General features: G+C 34.8%; 2 protein-coding genes across 2 annotated transcripts; both read left to right on the forward strand.

The window, feature by feature from the left end:
* Positions 1 to 11: 11 nt before the first annotated feature.
* On the forward strand, positions 12 to 12,909 carry gspt1 (G1 to S phase transition 1). The gene is made up of 14 exons (XM_084134844.1): positions 12 to 461; positions 2,367 to 2,408; positions 4,330 to 4,566; positions 5,455 to 5,488; positions 5,597 to 5,674; positions 6,317 to 6,497; positions 9,246 to 9,400; positions 9,489 to 9,629; positions 9,717 to 9,810; positions 11,050 to 11,130; positions 11,258 to 11,431; positions 11,523 to 11,612; positions 11,754 to 11,922; positions 12,001 to 12,909. The coding sequence occupies exons 1-14, from the start codon at positions 296 to 298 to the stop codon at positions 12,051 to 12,053; spliced, it is 1,695 nt and encodes a 564-aa protein (XP_083990970.1). The 5' UTR covers positions 12 to 295; the 3' UTR covers positions 12,054 to 12,909.
* Positions 12,910 to 13,744: 835 nt separating this feature from the next.
* Positions 13,745 to 17,140, forward strand: rsl1d1 (ribosomal L1 domain containing 1). Its single transcript, XM_084134889.1, has 9 exons — positions 13,745 to 13,831; positions 14,213 to 14,352; positions 14,461 to 14,599; positions 14,859 to 15,007; positions 15,817 to 15,918; positions 16,155 to 16,248; positions 16,412 to 16,537; positions 16,623 to 16,766; positions 16,869 to 17,140. Exons 1-9 carry the CDS (start codon positions 13,751 to 13,753, stop codon positions 17,013 to 17,015), a joined length of 1,122 nt encoding a protein of 373 aa, XP_083991015.1. The 5' UTR covers positions 13,745 to 13,750; the 3' UTR covers positions 17,016 to 17,140.
* The last annotated feature ends 436 nt before the right edge of the window (positions 17,141 to 17,576 follow it).

The raw sequence follows: 17,576 nt of genomic DNA on the forward strand, positions 1-17,576 counted from the left end.
GAAAAGCTGTTGATGTGGCTATGGGTCTCTGCTTTCACAGTCCACGTTTCTGCACTGGCACTGCGCGAGTGCGCGCATGCAAGATTCAGGATCAGCTAACTACTAGCTACACGTCCATGGTGTCGCATGAAGAAGACGAGCGCCCCATGAACCATTTCAGCTCAGTTACGAGTTCCCCAATCCATCAATTTACCTGGAATAGATACTGAAAACACAGCAGACTTGGTTGTCCAAACCGCCTTGTGGGTTAAATCGCAACCCGCTAGAAACGTCAGCTATTCTAGTTAAAGCCACTATGGACTCGAGAGACATAGCCCCTGATTCGTGGGAACAGGAGGACGATGTTGAGGCCACGGCTGATACCGAACTTCAGTCCGCCTTCATCGGGCTCAACGTTAACGCTCCGGAATTCGTACCATCCTTTCTTTCTCAAGGTCCAGCGGAAAACGATGCGTCTGATGGTAAACTAACAGCGTTAATAAACCGACTGACTGAGCATTGATGCAGTCTTACCATAAAAGGGCTTTTAGCTGGAAATGTTTATAACGGGCTAGCCAAACAGATGCCAGCGTTTATCTGAGCGCTAACGTTATATTTACCATAGTCGAGTAAAGACATTTTCATTATACATAGTCAGGTGTACATTATAATATGTTAATGTAGCGCACCTTAATAAACATATGTGATCTGTCATGACTCATGAACTAAATGCCGGATAGACTTGCTTAGCGAGTTTAGCAGCCGACTTCACAATTTACTTGTTAGTACATGATAGCATGACGTACATAACACACTATACGAACTAGCACTCATTTAGAAAAAAATAATCAGAATTGTGTGCTTATTCAAATGTTTTACACGAAAATAAATTAACAACATTATGATTAAAATTATGTATGAGGTGAAGAAGGCACAAATTATCGCTATTCTAGCTGTTTTATTCTACACAGGAGCGGGTCGCCCTCTTATGGGTGCTGCGTGTTTGTCACATGACCAGCTGTGTCGTACAATTGAGTTTATACTAATAGACAGATGACCTGCTGATAATATATATATTCTTCCCTCCAAGGAGGCAAGGGAGGCAGTGGCTCAAAAAAATTGGATGAGAATATAATCCATATTACAAAAATAAAACAACGCAAATATTACAAAATGTGAGATTAAAAGGTGTATAAATCACACATTTTTCTAAAGTAACACTGTCTTACTGCGACACCAGCAGGTAAAGTTACAGCGGAGGACCTGTCTCTCTTGCCTCTGAGCCCATTGAGTTTTAACAGTCCCCCTAACATGGTTTGGTGATGAGGGGTAATTGGGGCAAAGTCACGTGAGAGGAGGCAATGCCTATATCGTGATATGATTGGTTCGTGGGATAATTCCCTCCTGTTGTTTTTGTGAGTGTTTTTAATGAGCAATCAGCCTGGTGAAATTAAAGGTACATCTTCAAGTAGTATCTTCGACCAGTGTTTACGGAGCTTTGATTGATGATCCAACAATAAGGTGACTAACAGCTGAACATCTGTTCACACACACAAAAAAAAGTTTAAATTGTTACTGCCTTTAGTTATTATTTTAGAATAAATGTAAAAATGCTTAAAAACACTAACTTGAGATTTATACTTGTTTTTAAAAAACAGAACATTAATTACATCTGTCACGGGTGAGGTGGTTAAGATCAAGCACACGACAAAGGAGATTCAATAGGAGACTTAAACATAAAATACAAGACAAGGAATGGGGAGAAACAGAGGGCTTAAATACACAAAACAGATCAGGGAAACGTGACACAGCTGGGGCAAATTAACTCAATGAGAGTGACCATAGAAACTAACAAGATACAGCTGAACCAAATGAACTAATGAAGGAGTGGCTAGAAACTGAACAATGAACAGAAGAAGAGCATGCAGGTGAGGGCCAGAGAGGATGATGGGAAATGTAGTGACCGTGACAACATCGTTAATGTAAAAATACAAAATAAAATTGTATATAAAATTAAAATTTCTTTTTATATAACGTAAAGTGATTTTTTTAACCAGGAAAATGTGGCAACATTAAGTGTAACTGAGATATGAATTTACATTTGATTTATATATATATAAAAAAAGCTGTGAGGACTTTTCCTCCTCATTTCAGAACACCACTGCACGCCACTGATCCAAGTAAAACGGTATTAAAAAATGTAGGAGGGACTTGATTTTGTCCATTGGGTATTTTATAAATGATAAATTATTTATTATATATACTGCAATATTCCATACAAAAAATAAGAGTTGTCAATTTTGATTTCGTGGTGACTCAAAACTGCCAGATTTATTAGTGAGTTTGATTTAATGTTTTCCCATCATAACCCATATCTCTCTCCACAGGCACTGATGCAGTGGCAAGCATGGAGATCTCAGAACCTGTGGGTATGTTAATGCTTTTTGGATATCTGTCTATCAAGACTAGACTCTGCTTTTCTGCTTAGGTTTTGTGTTCTGATATAGTGTTGCACTTCCACTATTGCTGCTTCATCAGCCATACAGAGGACAACTTGTTACATCAGCACTCATGTGCTCAAATTACAGGCTTTATTTATCCCTTACTTACACCTCCAGCCGCAGATACTGACTCAGAGAAGCAGAACTGTCAAAACAATGAATGCGTTTCTCAATTTTTGTTGTTGTAGCTTGTTTCTCAGCTTGATTTAGGATTTTGTGTATTATTATGCAGTACAATATATGTTAATTGAAATTCATTTTCCTGTTCTCTGCTTAATTCTCTTAATCAATCTCTGTTTTGGCTTAAAACGTGGTTCTCAAACTTTTTGGACTTTAAGCATTTATTCTTTGGAACCCAAAAGGAGACACTCTGTGCTGGTTGTTCTTTTACATGCATCTGTAAAAGGATGCAAAAGCATCATAAATGAGTAAATGACATGTATCATACAAAAAGTGGTCCATACAACTTTATCAATTTATCATTACATTTGAAATTTCTATAACCCTCTGGGGATTTTTTAGATTTTTTTTTACTTCATCGGAATGGTACTAAACTTGGGACAGGTTTTGGCATTTGCTATGTGAACACGCACAAAAAAGGCAAAAAATCGAAAAAAGGTTAAATGGTCCTGAAAAAAATAGTCACACTTGTACTGTTTATTGGAAACAAATGGAATTTCATCTAGTGGAAAGATATCAACCTCAAATTTGGAACACAATTTATTTAGATTTATGGTTTTGATTTTTTCACAATTTTAGAGTGTAGTTTTGGAAAATTTAAATTTCATATAAAATTTTAAAATATCGTTTTATTTATGCATTTTTCATAATAATAAACTTAAAATTCTATAACTTTTTTTAGTTTCACTTATTTCCCTTTTTCTTTATTTTTCACTTTAGCAATAATCTGCCATGTGTCTTTTTTTTTTTAAAAGATACCAAACTTAAGGTAATAAAGGGATCATAAATATACCATGAATATGATTTAGTACCGTTAACATAAGAAAAATATAGTACTTTCATTTCATTGAAAAAAAAAAAAAAGTTAGATCCTTTATGACCGCAAAACGAGCAGCACCTTTAATTAAATTAAACATTAATTAATTATTTTTATTTATTTATTTAAAAAGTGCTTTATTTATTTACATTTTTATTTTTAAATGAATACATTGATAAGTGATTTCTTCTTTTTTTGGCAAATAGATACTCCACCCAAAAATAGAAATTCTATCATTTACTTACCCTGATGTCATTCCAAACCTGTATTGCATTTCTTTTCTTTTCTTTGTTGATATTTTGAAGAACATTGGTAACCAAATAACATTAGAACATTGGTTGACTTCCATTGTCACAGAAGAAAGAAACTCATACAGTTTTGGAACAACATGAGGGTGAGAAAATGATGACAGAATTCTCATTCTTGGATTAACTATCAATTTAAGTGACACTCTTAGCATAAAAGAGAATGTCAAATTAGTTTTAAACTAATCATTAATGAAAAAGATTAAAAGAAGACAAATTTTAAATTTTACAGTGAATAATCCCTTACTAGCCCTTACCACTCTCTTAGGTTTGCTTGTGTTCAGGAGGTCCTCCGTTGTTTTAAGAATACAAAGCATTTACATTTTTTTAAATTTATATTTCTCATGGTGTAGCTAAAAGATTGTTTTACTAAACAGTAAGCTGAGCTGACTCAACTGAAATGACACCACTTATGATTGAAGGGCCACGTTAGATACTGAGTGTTAAGACACATTTTTGTTGGCTTGTTTCTCTATTTTCCAGGAACAGGTCATTGTGTTTTAGTAAGTTTTAACATTGAAACATGTTGCTGTGACTGTCCCCACAGCTGCAGTGGAGAACGGAGAGACCGATGCCAGCGCAGTGGAGACGTGGGAGCAGAAGGGGGAGCGGGATGAGGAGGAACCAGGAGGTGGATCCCCGGCTGACACTGGATGCTGTAGGGATGAGGAACAGGATGAAATGATGGAGGAGGATGAAGAGATGCCGACCCCCAAGCTGCCTCCTCCTCTACCAGATGCCCCTAAGAAAGAACATGTGAATGTTGTGTTCATTGGACATGTGGGTATGTTAACGCGTTTTTAGTGATTTAGTGTTGGAATATACAATTACGGTTACAATGCATGTCAGAACTAGTTGATGTATATACATATTCGTTGGGGCGTGTCCTCCACTGGGAAGTTAAACTGATTGGTTCACTTTGTTCTGCAGACAAAAAAAATTGAATGACAGTGGTTTATAATAACATTATAATAATTGCACCTGTTTCTGAATATTGATTGATCTGTAGTGTGTACTACTGTAAGTGTAGACTACTTAGATAAAGCAATATTCAGAAATGGGTGCAACGAATAAAACAAATAAAAAGCACAAGCACAAAACTTGTAAATAAGAATAATTTTATATATACAATTTGATAATATTGAGTTTTTAGTGCTGTCAAATCGATTAATCACGATTATTCGATTCTAAAATAAAAGTTTGTTTATATAATGTATGTGTATTTATATATTATTATATTTATTTACATATATACATATATGTGTGTGTCTGTGTGCATGTCTGTGTGTGTATATGTATATATATATATATATATACACACACACACACACACACACACACACACACACACACACACACACACACACATATACATATACATATATATATATATATATATATATATATATATATATATATATATATATATATATATATATATATATATAAACATATAAACATATATATATATATATATATATAAACATATAAACATATATACATATAAACATATATATACATATACACAAACATGTTAAAAAACGTAATTTTCCAGAAACAAAATTATAGCCAGTGAAATTGCTGATTGGCTTGCAAGTTTTCAAAACCACTAACCAGAGTGGCTGGTGAGCAAATAAATTATTTATTACTGAATTATTTTTCTTTTGTACAGATGCAGGCAAGTCTACGATTGGTGGACAGATTATGTGAGTGAACCATGATTCTTTATAACAAAGACTTGACTGCTATAACCTTCAGTTATAAATTATGATATATGATGTGAAAAAATGCATATTTAATTGTTTACCATTAAGGTATCTAACTGGTATGGTGGACAAAAGAACGCTGGAGAAATATGAACGGGAGGCAAAAGAGAAGAACAGAGAGACTTGGTAAACATTTATTTATGCCTTTCTTTCCATGCCTTTCCATGGAAATGCAGCATAATATTACACTACTGATCAAAAGTCTGGGGTCATTAAGTCTCCTGCATTTATTTGATCAAAATACAGTAAAAACAGTAATATTGTGAAATATTATTACAATTTAAAATAATTTATACAAAAAATATATTTTTATTTTAATACATTTTTAAAATAAAATCTATTCCTTTAAAGGCAAAGCTGAATTTACTTCAGTCTTCAGTGTCACATGGTTCTACAAAAATCATTCTATTATGTTGATTTGGTGCTCTAGAAACATTTCATATTATTATTATTATTATCAATGTTTGTTTTGTAACATTATAATTGTCTTTACTGCTACTTTTAATCAATTATTATTATTATTATAATATATATATATATTTAAATCTTACTCACCCTAAACTTTGAATGGCACTGTAGTGTACATCATGTGACAAACATGGAGATTGGTTAAAAGGCTTTTTCTAAGATAAGAAACCCAAATGGTATAGTCACTTTTAGATGTCTATATGAGCTTTTACACATATTCTTGGGTTTTTTGAGTGAAATATTTGTTCTCATGATGCGATCTGGGTTGAGATGACATCTCATTCATGTGTATCCTTGCAGGTATCTTTCCTGGGCTCTAGACACAAACCAAGAGGAAAGAGACAAGGGGAAAACAGTAGAAGTTGGAAGAGCCTACTTTGAGACTGAGAAAAAGCACTTTACTATTCTTGACGCCCCGGGCCATAAAAGCTTTGTACCCAACATGATTGGGGGGGCATCCCAAGCTGATTTGGCAGTGCTGGTGAGTTCCTCTTGAAACGCTTACAGCCGATTGTCTTGTTTCCAGTCCAAATATCAAAAAAATTATTAAATCAAGATGCATTTACTAAAGTAGTAAAATGCCATAAGATATTGTAAGGCCCGTGAAATTGGTCCAATGTGCCGGTCCGCCAATACACAGGGAAGGTTATCACGTGTTCTGTCCTTACTCGTGCAAAGTATTGGTTGGTTAAATTTACAATACATTTAGGTATGTACTCCATAAATGAAAGGTTTTAATAATATCTGTGCCTCACTAAAAGTGAGTGAATATTTGACAATTCCTTTTAACTCTTCAATGAAAATAATATCAAAGTCAGTTAGAATAATCAAATGTAACAATTTATTATGTCAGGTAAATGTATCATGCCAATTTCATAATCAATTCAAAGATAATCGATACAAAACATCAAATGCTCTGGAATAGAGTGAAGATGCAAACCCAACATTAAGAAATACGTGAGACTGAGAGATTTATATCTCTCAGCCTAACGGACCGATCTGAAGTACAGAAAAGGCCCCGATCTCCCTGCTGCACTTCCTTAAATAGACAAACCTTTTCACCTGGAACCATGTGCTAACAATAGAAATTTGCATTCAGAGGTACACTGTAGCACCTCTTGGGGGTGCGTGACCATTTGCTTGAGAGACCAACCCCTCCTTGTATGCTAGTTATCCATAAACCTTCAAAAACCTTATTACCTTGTGTTTTACTTATTCTGGAAATAGGACATTTGTACCAGTCGCACTGTGACATTTTAAATGATACCAAACATGAAAATACTCTGTGATAATCATTTACATTAAGCTATACATTTTCTTGAGAGAAACCAGGTGATCATCTGAGTATGAGAGAGGGGGGTGAGGGGAGAGGGAAGGAGATGTAGATTAGGATGACTCGGAGGTGAGACTTTCGTCTCGATGCACGAGGGCCAATTCAAATGGTAATCTCCAGAGAAGTCCTTTTGTTCTCTCAGGGCCTGGCCACCCCCAAAACAGACTGTCTGGAATTTCCTAATTTATCAATTCTTACAATATTTTGGTAACACTTTACTTGAAGGGGTGTGCATAAGACTGACATGACACATGTCATGAATATGAAGGAGGTTTTATGCATGTTTGACAACTGTCATTAAGTGTCATTCTCCCAATTACAACATTTTTTATGCAAATATGACATTGTTTCAGATGTCTATGACATCTTGACATAAACCAATACATCATAATCTGTCATAAATGTGTCATAAACATGACATAGCAGATTAATTATCAAACTTAAACTACTTAGTATTATGGGTTAACATTACATTGAACTGTCATGTGGTTGGTTTTGACATTGGCTGTCATGATACCATTATAACTGTGTCATGAATATATTTCTGACCACTTTTTTCCCCCAGTATTCCAGTATTAATTATAAAATAATTTGACAGTATTAACACTTAATGACATTTTAATGACAAAATAAATTTGTATCACTGTAGTTGAGGTCATGACACTGTTATAAAATTATTTGACAGAGTATTAACACTTAATGACATTTTAATGACAAATTCAATTTGTACCACTGGAAAAAAAAGTGGTCAGTAATATAATGCAATGTTAACCCATAAAGCTAAGTAGTTTCTTAACTTTGATGATTAATCTGCTATGTCATGTTTATGACATATTTATGACAGGTTATGTTGTCTTGGTAATGTCAAGTTTTCATGACAAAGACACTGACAGATTATGATGTATTGGTTTATGTCAAGTTGTCATAACAAAGACATCTCAAACAATGTCATCTTTGCATTACAAAAGAGCGAATGACACTCAAACAATGTCATCTTTGCATTACAAAAGAGCGAATGACACTCAATGACAGTTGTCATAAACATGCATAAAACCTCCTTCATATTCATGACATGTGTCATGTCAAGATTCTGAAGGTGTCATGTCAGTCTTATGCACACCCCTTCAAGTAAAGTGTTACCGTTTGAATTAAAATAATTTTTCTTACCCCATGGACAGATAATTTTGCTTGTTTTAAGCAAAAATTCACTTAATTTTGATTAATTCCCCCAGAAAACAAGACATAATATCTTATCTAATTTTACTTATCTAGTAAATGCATCTTGATTTAAGAATTTTTAGATATTTGCACTGGAAACCAGACAAAAATACTAAGTAAGCAAAACATGTTTTGCAGTGTGCTCATAGCTCTGTAGCTAAGCTGTGCAAGTCTTTGACAAAGACATTATAAGTAATGCTTGTTGAATTGAGAGTACAAAATCAGAAAAAAAGGTTCGGTAATAATTCTGTAAATGTCTATTTCTTTCTTTTTTTTCACTTTAAAATATTTTTACTTTAAGATAAAATTATTAGACATACTAATATATAGTATTTAAGACAACAATTAAGTTAAATTAATCAAAAGTGAAAGTACATTTACAATGTTTTATAATTATTTATTTTTTTTTCAAATAAATGCTGATCTTAAAATATATTAAAATAGTTACATTATTTTAAATTGTAACCATATTTTGCAATATTAATGTTTTACTGTATTTTTGATTAAAAAATAAATAAAATGCTGCCTTGGTGACAATATGTTTTTTTTTACAAAAACATTACCGACCCCAAACTTTTGAACGGTAGTGTACATATAAATTAAAATATTTTTTTTAAAATAATAGGTCTTGACTTCATTTATTGACACTTAAGAAAACATAATTTTCCTTTTCTTCAGGTCATCTCTGCCAGGAAGGGTGAGTTTGAGACCGGTTTTGAAAAGGGAGGTCAGACGAGGGAGCATGCCATGCTGGCCAAAACAGCTGGAGTCAAACATCTGATAGTCCTCGTCAACAAAATGGACGATCCCACTGTGAACTGGAGTTTGGATAGGTGAATTAAATAGAGTTTGACTTCTATCATTTTTTTATCCTTGTATCTGGTCCTTCTTTTACCAATAACTGCACATTTACCCCCACAGATACGAGGAATGTAAAGAGAAGTTAGTGCCGTTTCTGAAGAAAGTGGGCTTTAATCCAAAGAAAGACATTCACTTCATGCCCTGCTCCGGAATGACAGGAGCCAACCTGAAAGAAACTTCTGAGTTGTGCCCCTGGTACACGTAAGTCATTTTTCAGGCTACTGTGAAAATACGAAGGTGAAATCCGAGTGACAATTGGCAGTTTGCTTCAACTCTGAACTTTTATAGGGGATTGCCTTTCATTCCACATCTGGACAGCCTGCCAAACTTCACCAGACCAACTGATGGTCCCATCAGATTGGCTATTGTGGATAAATACAAGGTAAGTGAAAGATGGTATTGATATCTTAACACTTCATGTCAAGTTTAATGACATTTGCATATGCAGTGCACTTCAAAACGGCATCTGTTATTCTAAAATATAATATTCTGAGTGTCTATCAAGAGTGTCTTACTGCTATTGTCTCAGTTTCTGCTGATGATTTCCAATTATTTAAAGGAGTGTTTTGGCAGGAAAGCATCTAGTATAATGGAATGAGGAAATTGTTTTCTCAGCTGTTCTCTTCCCAGTGAGGCAACATTTGTTCAGTATTATGAAACCAATAAGCTAAACTAAGCCCTGTGTTCAGCACAAGTAATGCGATTAAGTTCAAGTTAATTAAAGTCTTGCTTAGTTTCTTTGCTAGAGCTGGCAGTCATCATCAGATTGAAGTGTCAGTAATTGGATAGAAAACATCTTCAAATACGCTTGACACCCAAATGCTACAAGTCAATTTAGGCATCACAACATTATAAATGTAATTGTTATAAAGTAGTGATATTAAATTATTCATGTTTTGTCAAGATAACCTTTACTGAGTGTTAAATCATGGCAGATAAAATATAAAAATATATGTAATCGTGATGTATCGCATCTAACATAAATGTTTGTATGCATACACAAATATATATATATATATATGTATGTATATATGTACGTAAGTGTGTGTGTGTGTGCTCTGTGTATATACATATAGACACATATGTGTATGTGTGTGTATATATATATTTTTGTGTAAATGCGCACACACACACATATATATATATATATATATATATATATATATATATATATATATATATATATATATATATATATATATATATATATATATATATATATATATATATATATATACATATGTGTGTGTGCATTTACACACACATATATTAAATAAACACAAATGTTTGTTAGATGTGATTAATCGCGATTAATCGGTTTGACAGCTCTTATATTATAGAATAAAACATTTAAAATAGTTATTTTCTCTCATGAGATATTTGTTTTCATGTTATGGGTGGCGCTAAAATTCTAGAGTATTCTGTCTAAATTAATAACACTTTTAAATGCTACATGTGAATTTAGGCATCACAACATTATAATGTTATATGGTGTTTATTACTATTTTTTAAGATGACCTCTGCCATCATTTAACTTTCACTTAAAGTTAATCTAAATGTAAAAAAGTCTCTAATATCAGCCGATAGAGTCCATAATGCTGCTTTATAATCTCTTGTGCAGGACATGGGCACTGTGGTGCTTGGAAAACTGGAGTCTGGGAGTATCGGGAAAGCACAACAACTTATTATGATGCCAAATCGGGTAAGACTGTACAAAACAACAGTACAAATAAAATATATGTTTTTATCGTAACCATTATGAATTTAATACCCATTATGATGAATGATAACAGTCAACGTCTAAAACACTGTTTGTTCTTATTTCCCAGAACACAGTGGAGGTGTTGAGTCTTCTCTCTGATGACGTGGAGACGGAGTACGCCTCGCCTGGTGAAAACCTGAAGCTCCGGCTCAAAGGCATCGAGGAGGAAGAGATTCTCCCAGGATTTATCCTATGCAATGCTGAGAACCTCTGTCACTCAGGGCGCACTTTTGATGCCCAGGTAATGATTCCAGCTCTGACGGTAAAGATTATGAATACTATCTCACTTTTTGGAAGATCTAATAGCTTTTTTTCTTTGTTCTTGTTAACAGATTGTCATTATTGAACACAAATCCATTATATGCCCAGGTTACAATGCAGTACTACACATACATACCTGCATAGAAGAAGTGCAGATAACAGTAAGTTATTTTGTGTGCACTTCTAAAATATTCAGACGTAAAGGTGTGAAACGTTCATTCAAATCTCCACGATAGAGAGCACCACGGTTTGGTAGCCTAAAATATTTAACTGTCATGTTCCTCAAAAACCTCTACGAATAGGCGTTAATCTGTCTGGTGGACAAGAAGACAGGAGAAAAGAGCAAGACTCGCCCACGCTTCGTCAAACAAGACCAAGTATGCATCGCCCGTCTTAGGGCTGCAGGAACTATCTGCTTAGAGACTTTTAAAGACTTCCCTCAGATGGGACGTTTCACCTTGAGAGATGAGGGTAAGATATCAAGAAAATATAACATGACAATTCAAATGTAATAGTCCCTGAATACTAAAATGAAGATTTTTTTTTTAGGTAAGACAATCGCAATTGGCAAGGTGCTGAAGTTGGTACCTGAGAAGGACTAAATGCGGATAGAAGGACTTCCGTGGTGCACTCTGGGATTGAGGAGGATGCAGTGATGTGTGCCTGCCAGATGTCCTCCAGACTGCTCCATCTTCCCACTGTGGATCGGTCTAAGAAAATTAGTTTGGAAAAAGGACATTATCAAAGTGACAGAATAAATTTTTAGGAAGAACATTAATATAGAAAGACAAGCTCAGTGTGACAGCTTTCTCATATTGAGAGCTCAGCTATGCCACTCATGTAGCCCAATTTTTAGAGCCAGTTCCTCTCTGCTGGTACATATTCAATCATAAAGTGGATGCAATTTTCTTTTAAGGCATTGGCCTTTTAATTTCATGTTAAAATACAGATGACTTATTGAGGGAGTCTTAGTGTCATCTCTTTGAGAGGTGCCTCTTTTTGATGCCGTTCAAACATAACATTTAGATAATTTCCCCCCCACACAAGAAAGCAGGGTCTCTGATTGCATATCACTTTATAACAACATCATCTGGATAGTTTGAGATTGCTGACTGTTTCATTATGGCATGAAAGGGGTCCACACAGGGTCAGAGCTTGCCAATACCCTTGCTCTTTACCTGGAAAGCCCTGCAAGAGTCGTAATTGTCAAGATCAGGTCATACAAGAGGCCTGGTCCTTCAAAAAAAATTTAAACTTGTGTAGAGATGTAATCATACACCAGATGAGCAGATAAATTTGTTTACTGTGATGTCATTACATAACAAATGACAAATACAACCATGTGGTTAAAAAAAGAATATGTCACATCAGCTGGTGTAAATTCTGTACACTCCTGTTGGGGATGTAAACATCAAACTTCCAAAAAAATAAAACACTAAAATATGACTTTAAATGAAAGTGGTTTGTTTATGTGTTTATATAGTGTTTAATATCCTGGAACTCACATTGTAGTTTACAAATTCTGCATTATTTTGCTAATGCACTATGGTCAATGGACCTTTCTCACAGACTGTGATGATGTGCTTTAACGGTCATCAGCATTGTAAATCCTGCAAGGTATTTATTTATTTATTTATTTATATGTACACTTATAACACTATATCTTCTATATTACCTTTGCATCAAATTGACATCTTTCTATCTTCTGACTGCCGTTATCAATAGCTCTCTATTTTTTCCCCATTTTTGAAAGTTGTGAAAACACTATTGTGGAGCTTTTCTTTTGCTATTTGAGCAAATGGGAACACAAAAAATATATTTAATGTAGTCTCTCATTCGCCACTATAGAAGTTTACCCAACTATGATGACTTCGGCTTCTGAGAAACCCGGAAAAGTGAAAAAGGTCAATGGTTTAATTAAAGCAGATAAAGAAGCTTGAAGGCCAAATGGGAATGATAACGCAGAAAATAATGTGCCACTGTTTCATTAATAATGGTATTTTATTTTTGCTTACACTTACTTATAGTCCATTTTAAAATTTATATATTTGTAAACTTATAAACGTTAACAAGAAATGGAGAATTTGGGGAATCTGTTTTCTAATCATTTTAAATGATATTTAATAATTTTACATTTTTGATATTATTATTATTATAAATACGTTATAAAATAAAACAAAAAATTACAGAATATAATATTAAACCATCCATTTGTGCTTCAGGAAAGTGACTAACTCATGAAGCATCCCACTATCTAATATATTTTTCAAAATAAAAGTCCATGTGACGTTTACCGGAAATGCGCATGCGTCCTGTGCTTCCTTTACACACGTGCAGAATGGAGTCCCCACGAGATGAATTGGCTCTCGATCGGACTCAGGTAAACGAGCTATATTTGATATTTTCCTCTCATATTTGTTATGTTTTACTAATTTTGTTTGTGTGGATATTTCCGATTGGGTGGGTACCTTGTCAAAATCTATTAACAAACAGTGCTGCAAGTTTGTTAACAGCTTTACAAGCTCGGCAACCAAATTGTCGAAGTTTAACGTTAGATATAAAAACATGTAACGTTATTATGTTTGCGTTGACATGTTATGTATATGCCCAATGAAGTTACATTGTTTATGACTATAACAATACTGATTCTATGTCTGTTTCTGGCGTTGTTTATGACTATAACAATGACTGATTCAATGTCTGTTTCTGACGTTGGAAACGGTTTAAAAAACTCTTAATTTAGTTCAAACATGTATTACAGGTGAAGAAAGCTGCACAGGCATTACAGGCATATATAAAGAGCAGCTCCTCGTCCCAGAAACTCTTCCAGAATGAGGGTCAGGCCGTCTTCCTACTGTTTACTCAATGGAAAATCCCTAAGAAGGAGCAAACCATTCGCATGTAAGTGTTTCAAAGGGAAATTAATCCAGTCACTGATTTAGACATAATGAACTTAAGTATGTTACCAAATTAGTTATCTGCTCTTACCAAATGTGCTTTGTCCCACAGTCCTTTACCCCATGGACTGAGGAAAGAAACAGGAGACGTGTGTCTCTTCACCAGAGATGAACCCAACATGACTTCAGAACAGACGGAGAGATTCTACAAGAAGTTACTCACTGAGAGAGGCTTCAAACATGGCATAGAGGTATTTCACCTGTCTGATCCTTCAATGCTTTCAGCAATTATTATAGTTTACTATGTGCAAATGCATTTCAGCAAACCCTGTCCTTCTGTCTCAGTGCTGGTCGTGGGTTAAAAAGTGCTAAAGTACCTCAGAGTGTATCCAGACGAGTCTCCTCTATTGGAACTTGTCTCTACAAACTTTGAAACAAACAAGCAGGGCCATTTTATGTGACACTATGTATATGTAAAAGTACGTTTACATACATATTTTCTCTTGTTAGGTGATTCCCTTTAAGGTTTTGAGAACTGAGTATAAGCCGTTTGAAGCCAAAAGAAGATTGCTAGGCAACTTTGATTTGTTTCTGGCAGACGCACGTATTCGACGCAGGTTACCCTCCCACATTGGAAAACATTTCTATGAAAGGAAGAAGTAAGTTTGCATTTAAATACACAACAAAACAAAAAATAGTTCAGAATTGAAATGTATTGTATACATTAGAAATGTAAATGCTTAGTTTTATGATCAAAGCTCTGTTGTTTTTACTGTGGTGAAAAAACTTGATTGAGGGATATACAGATAAACATTCCACAAAAGCCTTTTGTATCATATTTGATATTCATATTTTAGCTTGATTAAAAAAAAAAAAAATGTATGGATAACCAAGTAAACCTAAGTTGCTTCAGTTCAGAAAGTGTTCATCTTAAATTATTAATGCCAATATAAGTTATTATACTTAAGTTATTCTTTACCATGGCGTTCGTGACTCGATTAGTTGAGACTGTTTTCCAAGATGGATCCTGTCTGTAAACGCGTAATGTACTGTCTTTATAAAGTCTCTTCTTATTAAACTGTCTGTACACTTACAAAGTTCTCAATGCTTCGGTTTGCATGTAGGGACCTTCATTATGCTACCGTGTTAGTGTGAGGCTATTTTGAGCCTTGTTAGTGGTATTAACTAGCGATTTACTTTTACTTACTCTGTGCCCCATATACTAGTGTTATGAGCTAATCTGTTTTTAAAGATAAAACTCTTTACATTCGATTTTCATGAAAATGCATCCCAAGGAACGATCGACTCAGTAACCATGTGTTAATTACCCCTAGGTTCATTTTTCACTGGAGTTGTCCTTTAATGCATTGTTTGTATAATTATGTTTTATGTGATCATATTCTTGTAAGATGCTACTTTTAAAGGCGCTATAAAAATAAAGTTTATTATTATTCTTCCTCTGTGTCAGGGCTCCTCTGTCGGTGGATCTAGAGAGTAAAAATCTGGCCAGATACATGGAGCTCCTCATTCAAGGCACCACCCTCTGTGTCTCAAACAAAGGCTCCTGTTGGTATGAACATTTGATATAGTTACAGTATGTAGAAGCACTACAGCAAACCATGTCCTGCTTCATAACAGCTGGATATGGGTTAAAAATGTGCAACAGTAACTCATAGTGTATCCGGACGGGTCTCCTCATCTGTTGGAACTTGTCCCTACAAACTATGAAACATGAGAATTTTTTCTTCTTCTTCCAAAATCCAAAAATGTTTTCAGTTTTCCTGATTGTGTGATTTACCTTTGCAGCATGGCACGTGTAGCACATTCAAACATGACGGCAGATGAGATAGTCGAGAATGTGACCATGGCGGTTTCCACCATTTCAACAAAGTTAGCAACAGTGAGTAGAGCGGGTTAAGAGTTTTATGCATGTAACCAGCTTGCTTTCTTTTTACAGTATCATTCGCTACCATTATGTCTTTGCTGCTTCTTGTGTTTTAATGGGATGTGTTTCTGTTCCCCAAGTTTTGACCTACAACCTTGAATCTGTGTTTCCCTCTCAGACAGGAAGAAACATAAAAATCATCCATTTGAAGAGTCAGAACTCAGTCGCTCTGCCCATCTACACCTCTGATTTGAGTCATCTTGCAGTGGTGGAGGAGGCCCAGAAGAAAGCTCATCCAACAAAGGTGAAGCTGCTTAAAGGCAAAACGGATATGTCCAAAAATACTTTTGTAAAATGAGAAGTCATTTGTTTTACCCTTTAATTTTTAGGGAGCACAAAAGAGGAAGAGCGAAAATAAGAAAACAGAAGTATCAGAGCCGATCACTAAAGAGACGGAGAAAGATGAGGACTGTGAGGAGGAAATGCCACAGCTGGTGCCAATCGAGACGCCAACCAAAAAGCCAAAACGGGAGGTCAGTGTCTGCACGTCTCACAAGGGACTGTTAGTAAAACCAGTATTTACACTGCATGGATATTAATGCGATAATGGTGTTGTATGTGTGTTTTTTTTACAGGGCATATCCAAAAAAGGATTGAAAAAAGCACCCAAGCCTGCTAGTAAAGGACTTAAGAAAACTGTAAAAGACAAAAAACTGGCCAAGAAAACAACAAAGGTCACAGGACGTGTTCTGAAAAGAAAAGCTAAAACAAATCAAATCTGAAATGCAATTAATGTACAGCTTTCTCATCCTGTCAACAATTTACGTGGATATATATGGAACCAGTTGTTTATGTGAACATTTTGTTCTGACAGATCAACAGTGAATTAAAAGAATTCCAAATCTGATGGCTTTTGTGAATTCATTTAAATGAAGCCAGGTTCTGGGTTTGTCAGCTTTGATGAGACAATGATCTGTTTACAGTAGGTCTGTGTAATAAGTGTATTATATTACATGCATTTAGCTAGACAATGTGTTGGACCAGCTGCTCTTCTGTTCGTGCTGCTGTTCCTGCTCACACTGGTTTGGAGTTCTTTCACTTGGTTTGGTAATGGTCAACTAGTCACTGAGTCCCATGTGTTTTTAAATTTGAGATTTTTACCAAGATCATTTTGTAGATCTTTCCTGTTTTGGTCAAGACAGGTGTTTCGAATTATCTTTTGAGACTATATTATTCTCTCATATTGACCGTATTAAGTTTGCTGGATGTACGTCTGAGGCTGATTACAACGAAAGGAACCAAGTAGTCTCAAAATACAAACAGAAGGCAAGTAAAAAGCTATT

Source organism: Abramis brama (assembly GCF_963993115.1).
Source record: "Abramis brama genome assembly, chromosome: 14".
In the NCBI taxonomy this organism is placed as follows: domain Eukaryota; kingdom Metazoa; phylum Chordata; class Actinopteri; order Cypriniformes; family Leuciscidae; genus Abramis; species Abramis brama.

What these genes read in the sequence shown, in the direction of transcription:
- gspt1 (XM_084134844.1), top strand. Translation starts at nt 296, where the DNA reads ATGGACTCGAGAGACATAGCCCCTGATTCGTGGGAACAGGAGGACGAT. An exon ending in GGAGATCTCAGAACCTGTGG is followed by an intron (nt 2,409 to 4,329) that starts GTATGTTAATGC and finishes CTGTCCCCACAG; the next exon opens with CTGCAGTGGAGAACGGAGAG. An exon ending in GAGAAGAACAGAGAGACTTG is followed by an intron (nt 5,675 to 6,316) that starts GTAAACATTTAT and finishes GTATCCTTGCAG; the next exon opens with GTATCTTTCCTGGGCTCTAG.
- rsl1d1 (XM_084134889.1), top strand. Translation starts at nt 13,751, where the DNA reads ATGCGCATGCGTCCTGTGCTTCCTTTACACACGTGCAGAATGGAGTCC. An exon ending in TCAAACAAAGGCTCCTGTTG is followed by an intron (nt 15,919 to 16,154) that starts GTATGAACATTT and finishes TTACCTTTGCAG; the next exon opens with CATGGCACGTGTAGCACATT. An exon ending in TTTCAACAAAGTTAGCAACA is followed by an intron (nt 16,249 to 16,411) that starts GTGAGTAGAGCG and finishes TTTCCCTCTCAG; the next exon opens with ACAGGAAGAAACATAAAAAT.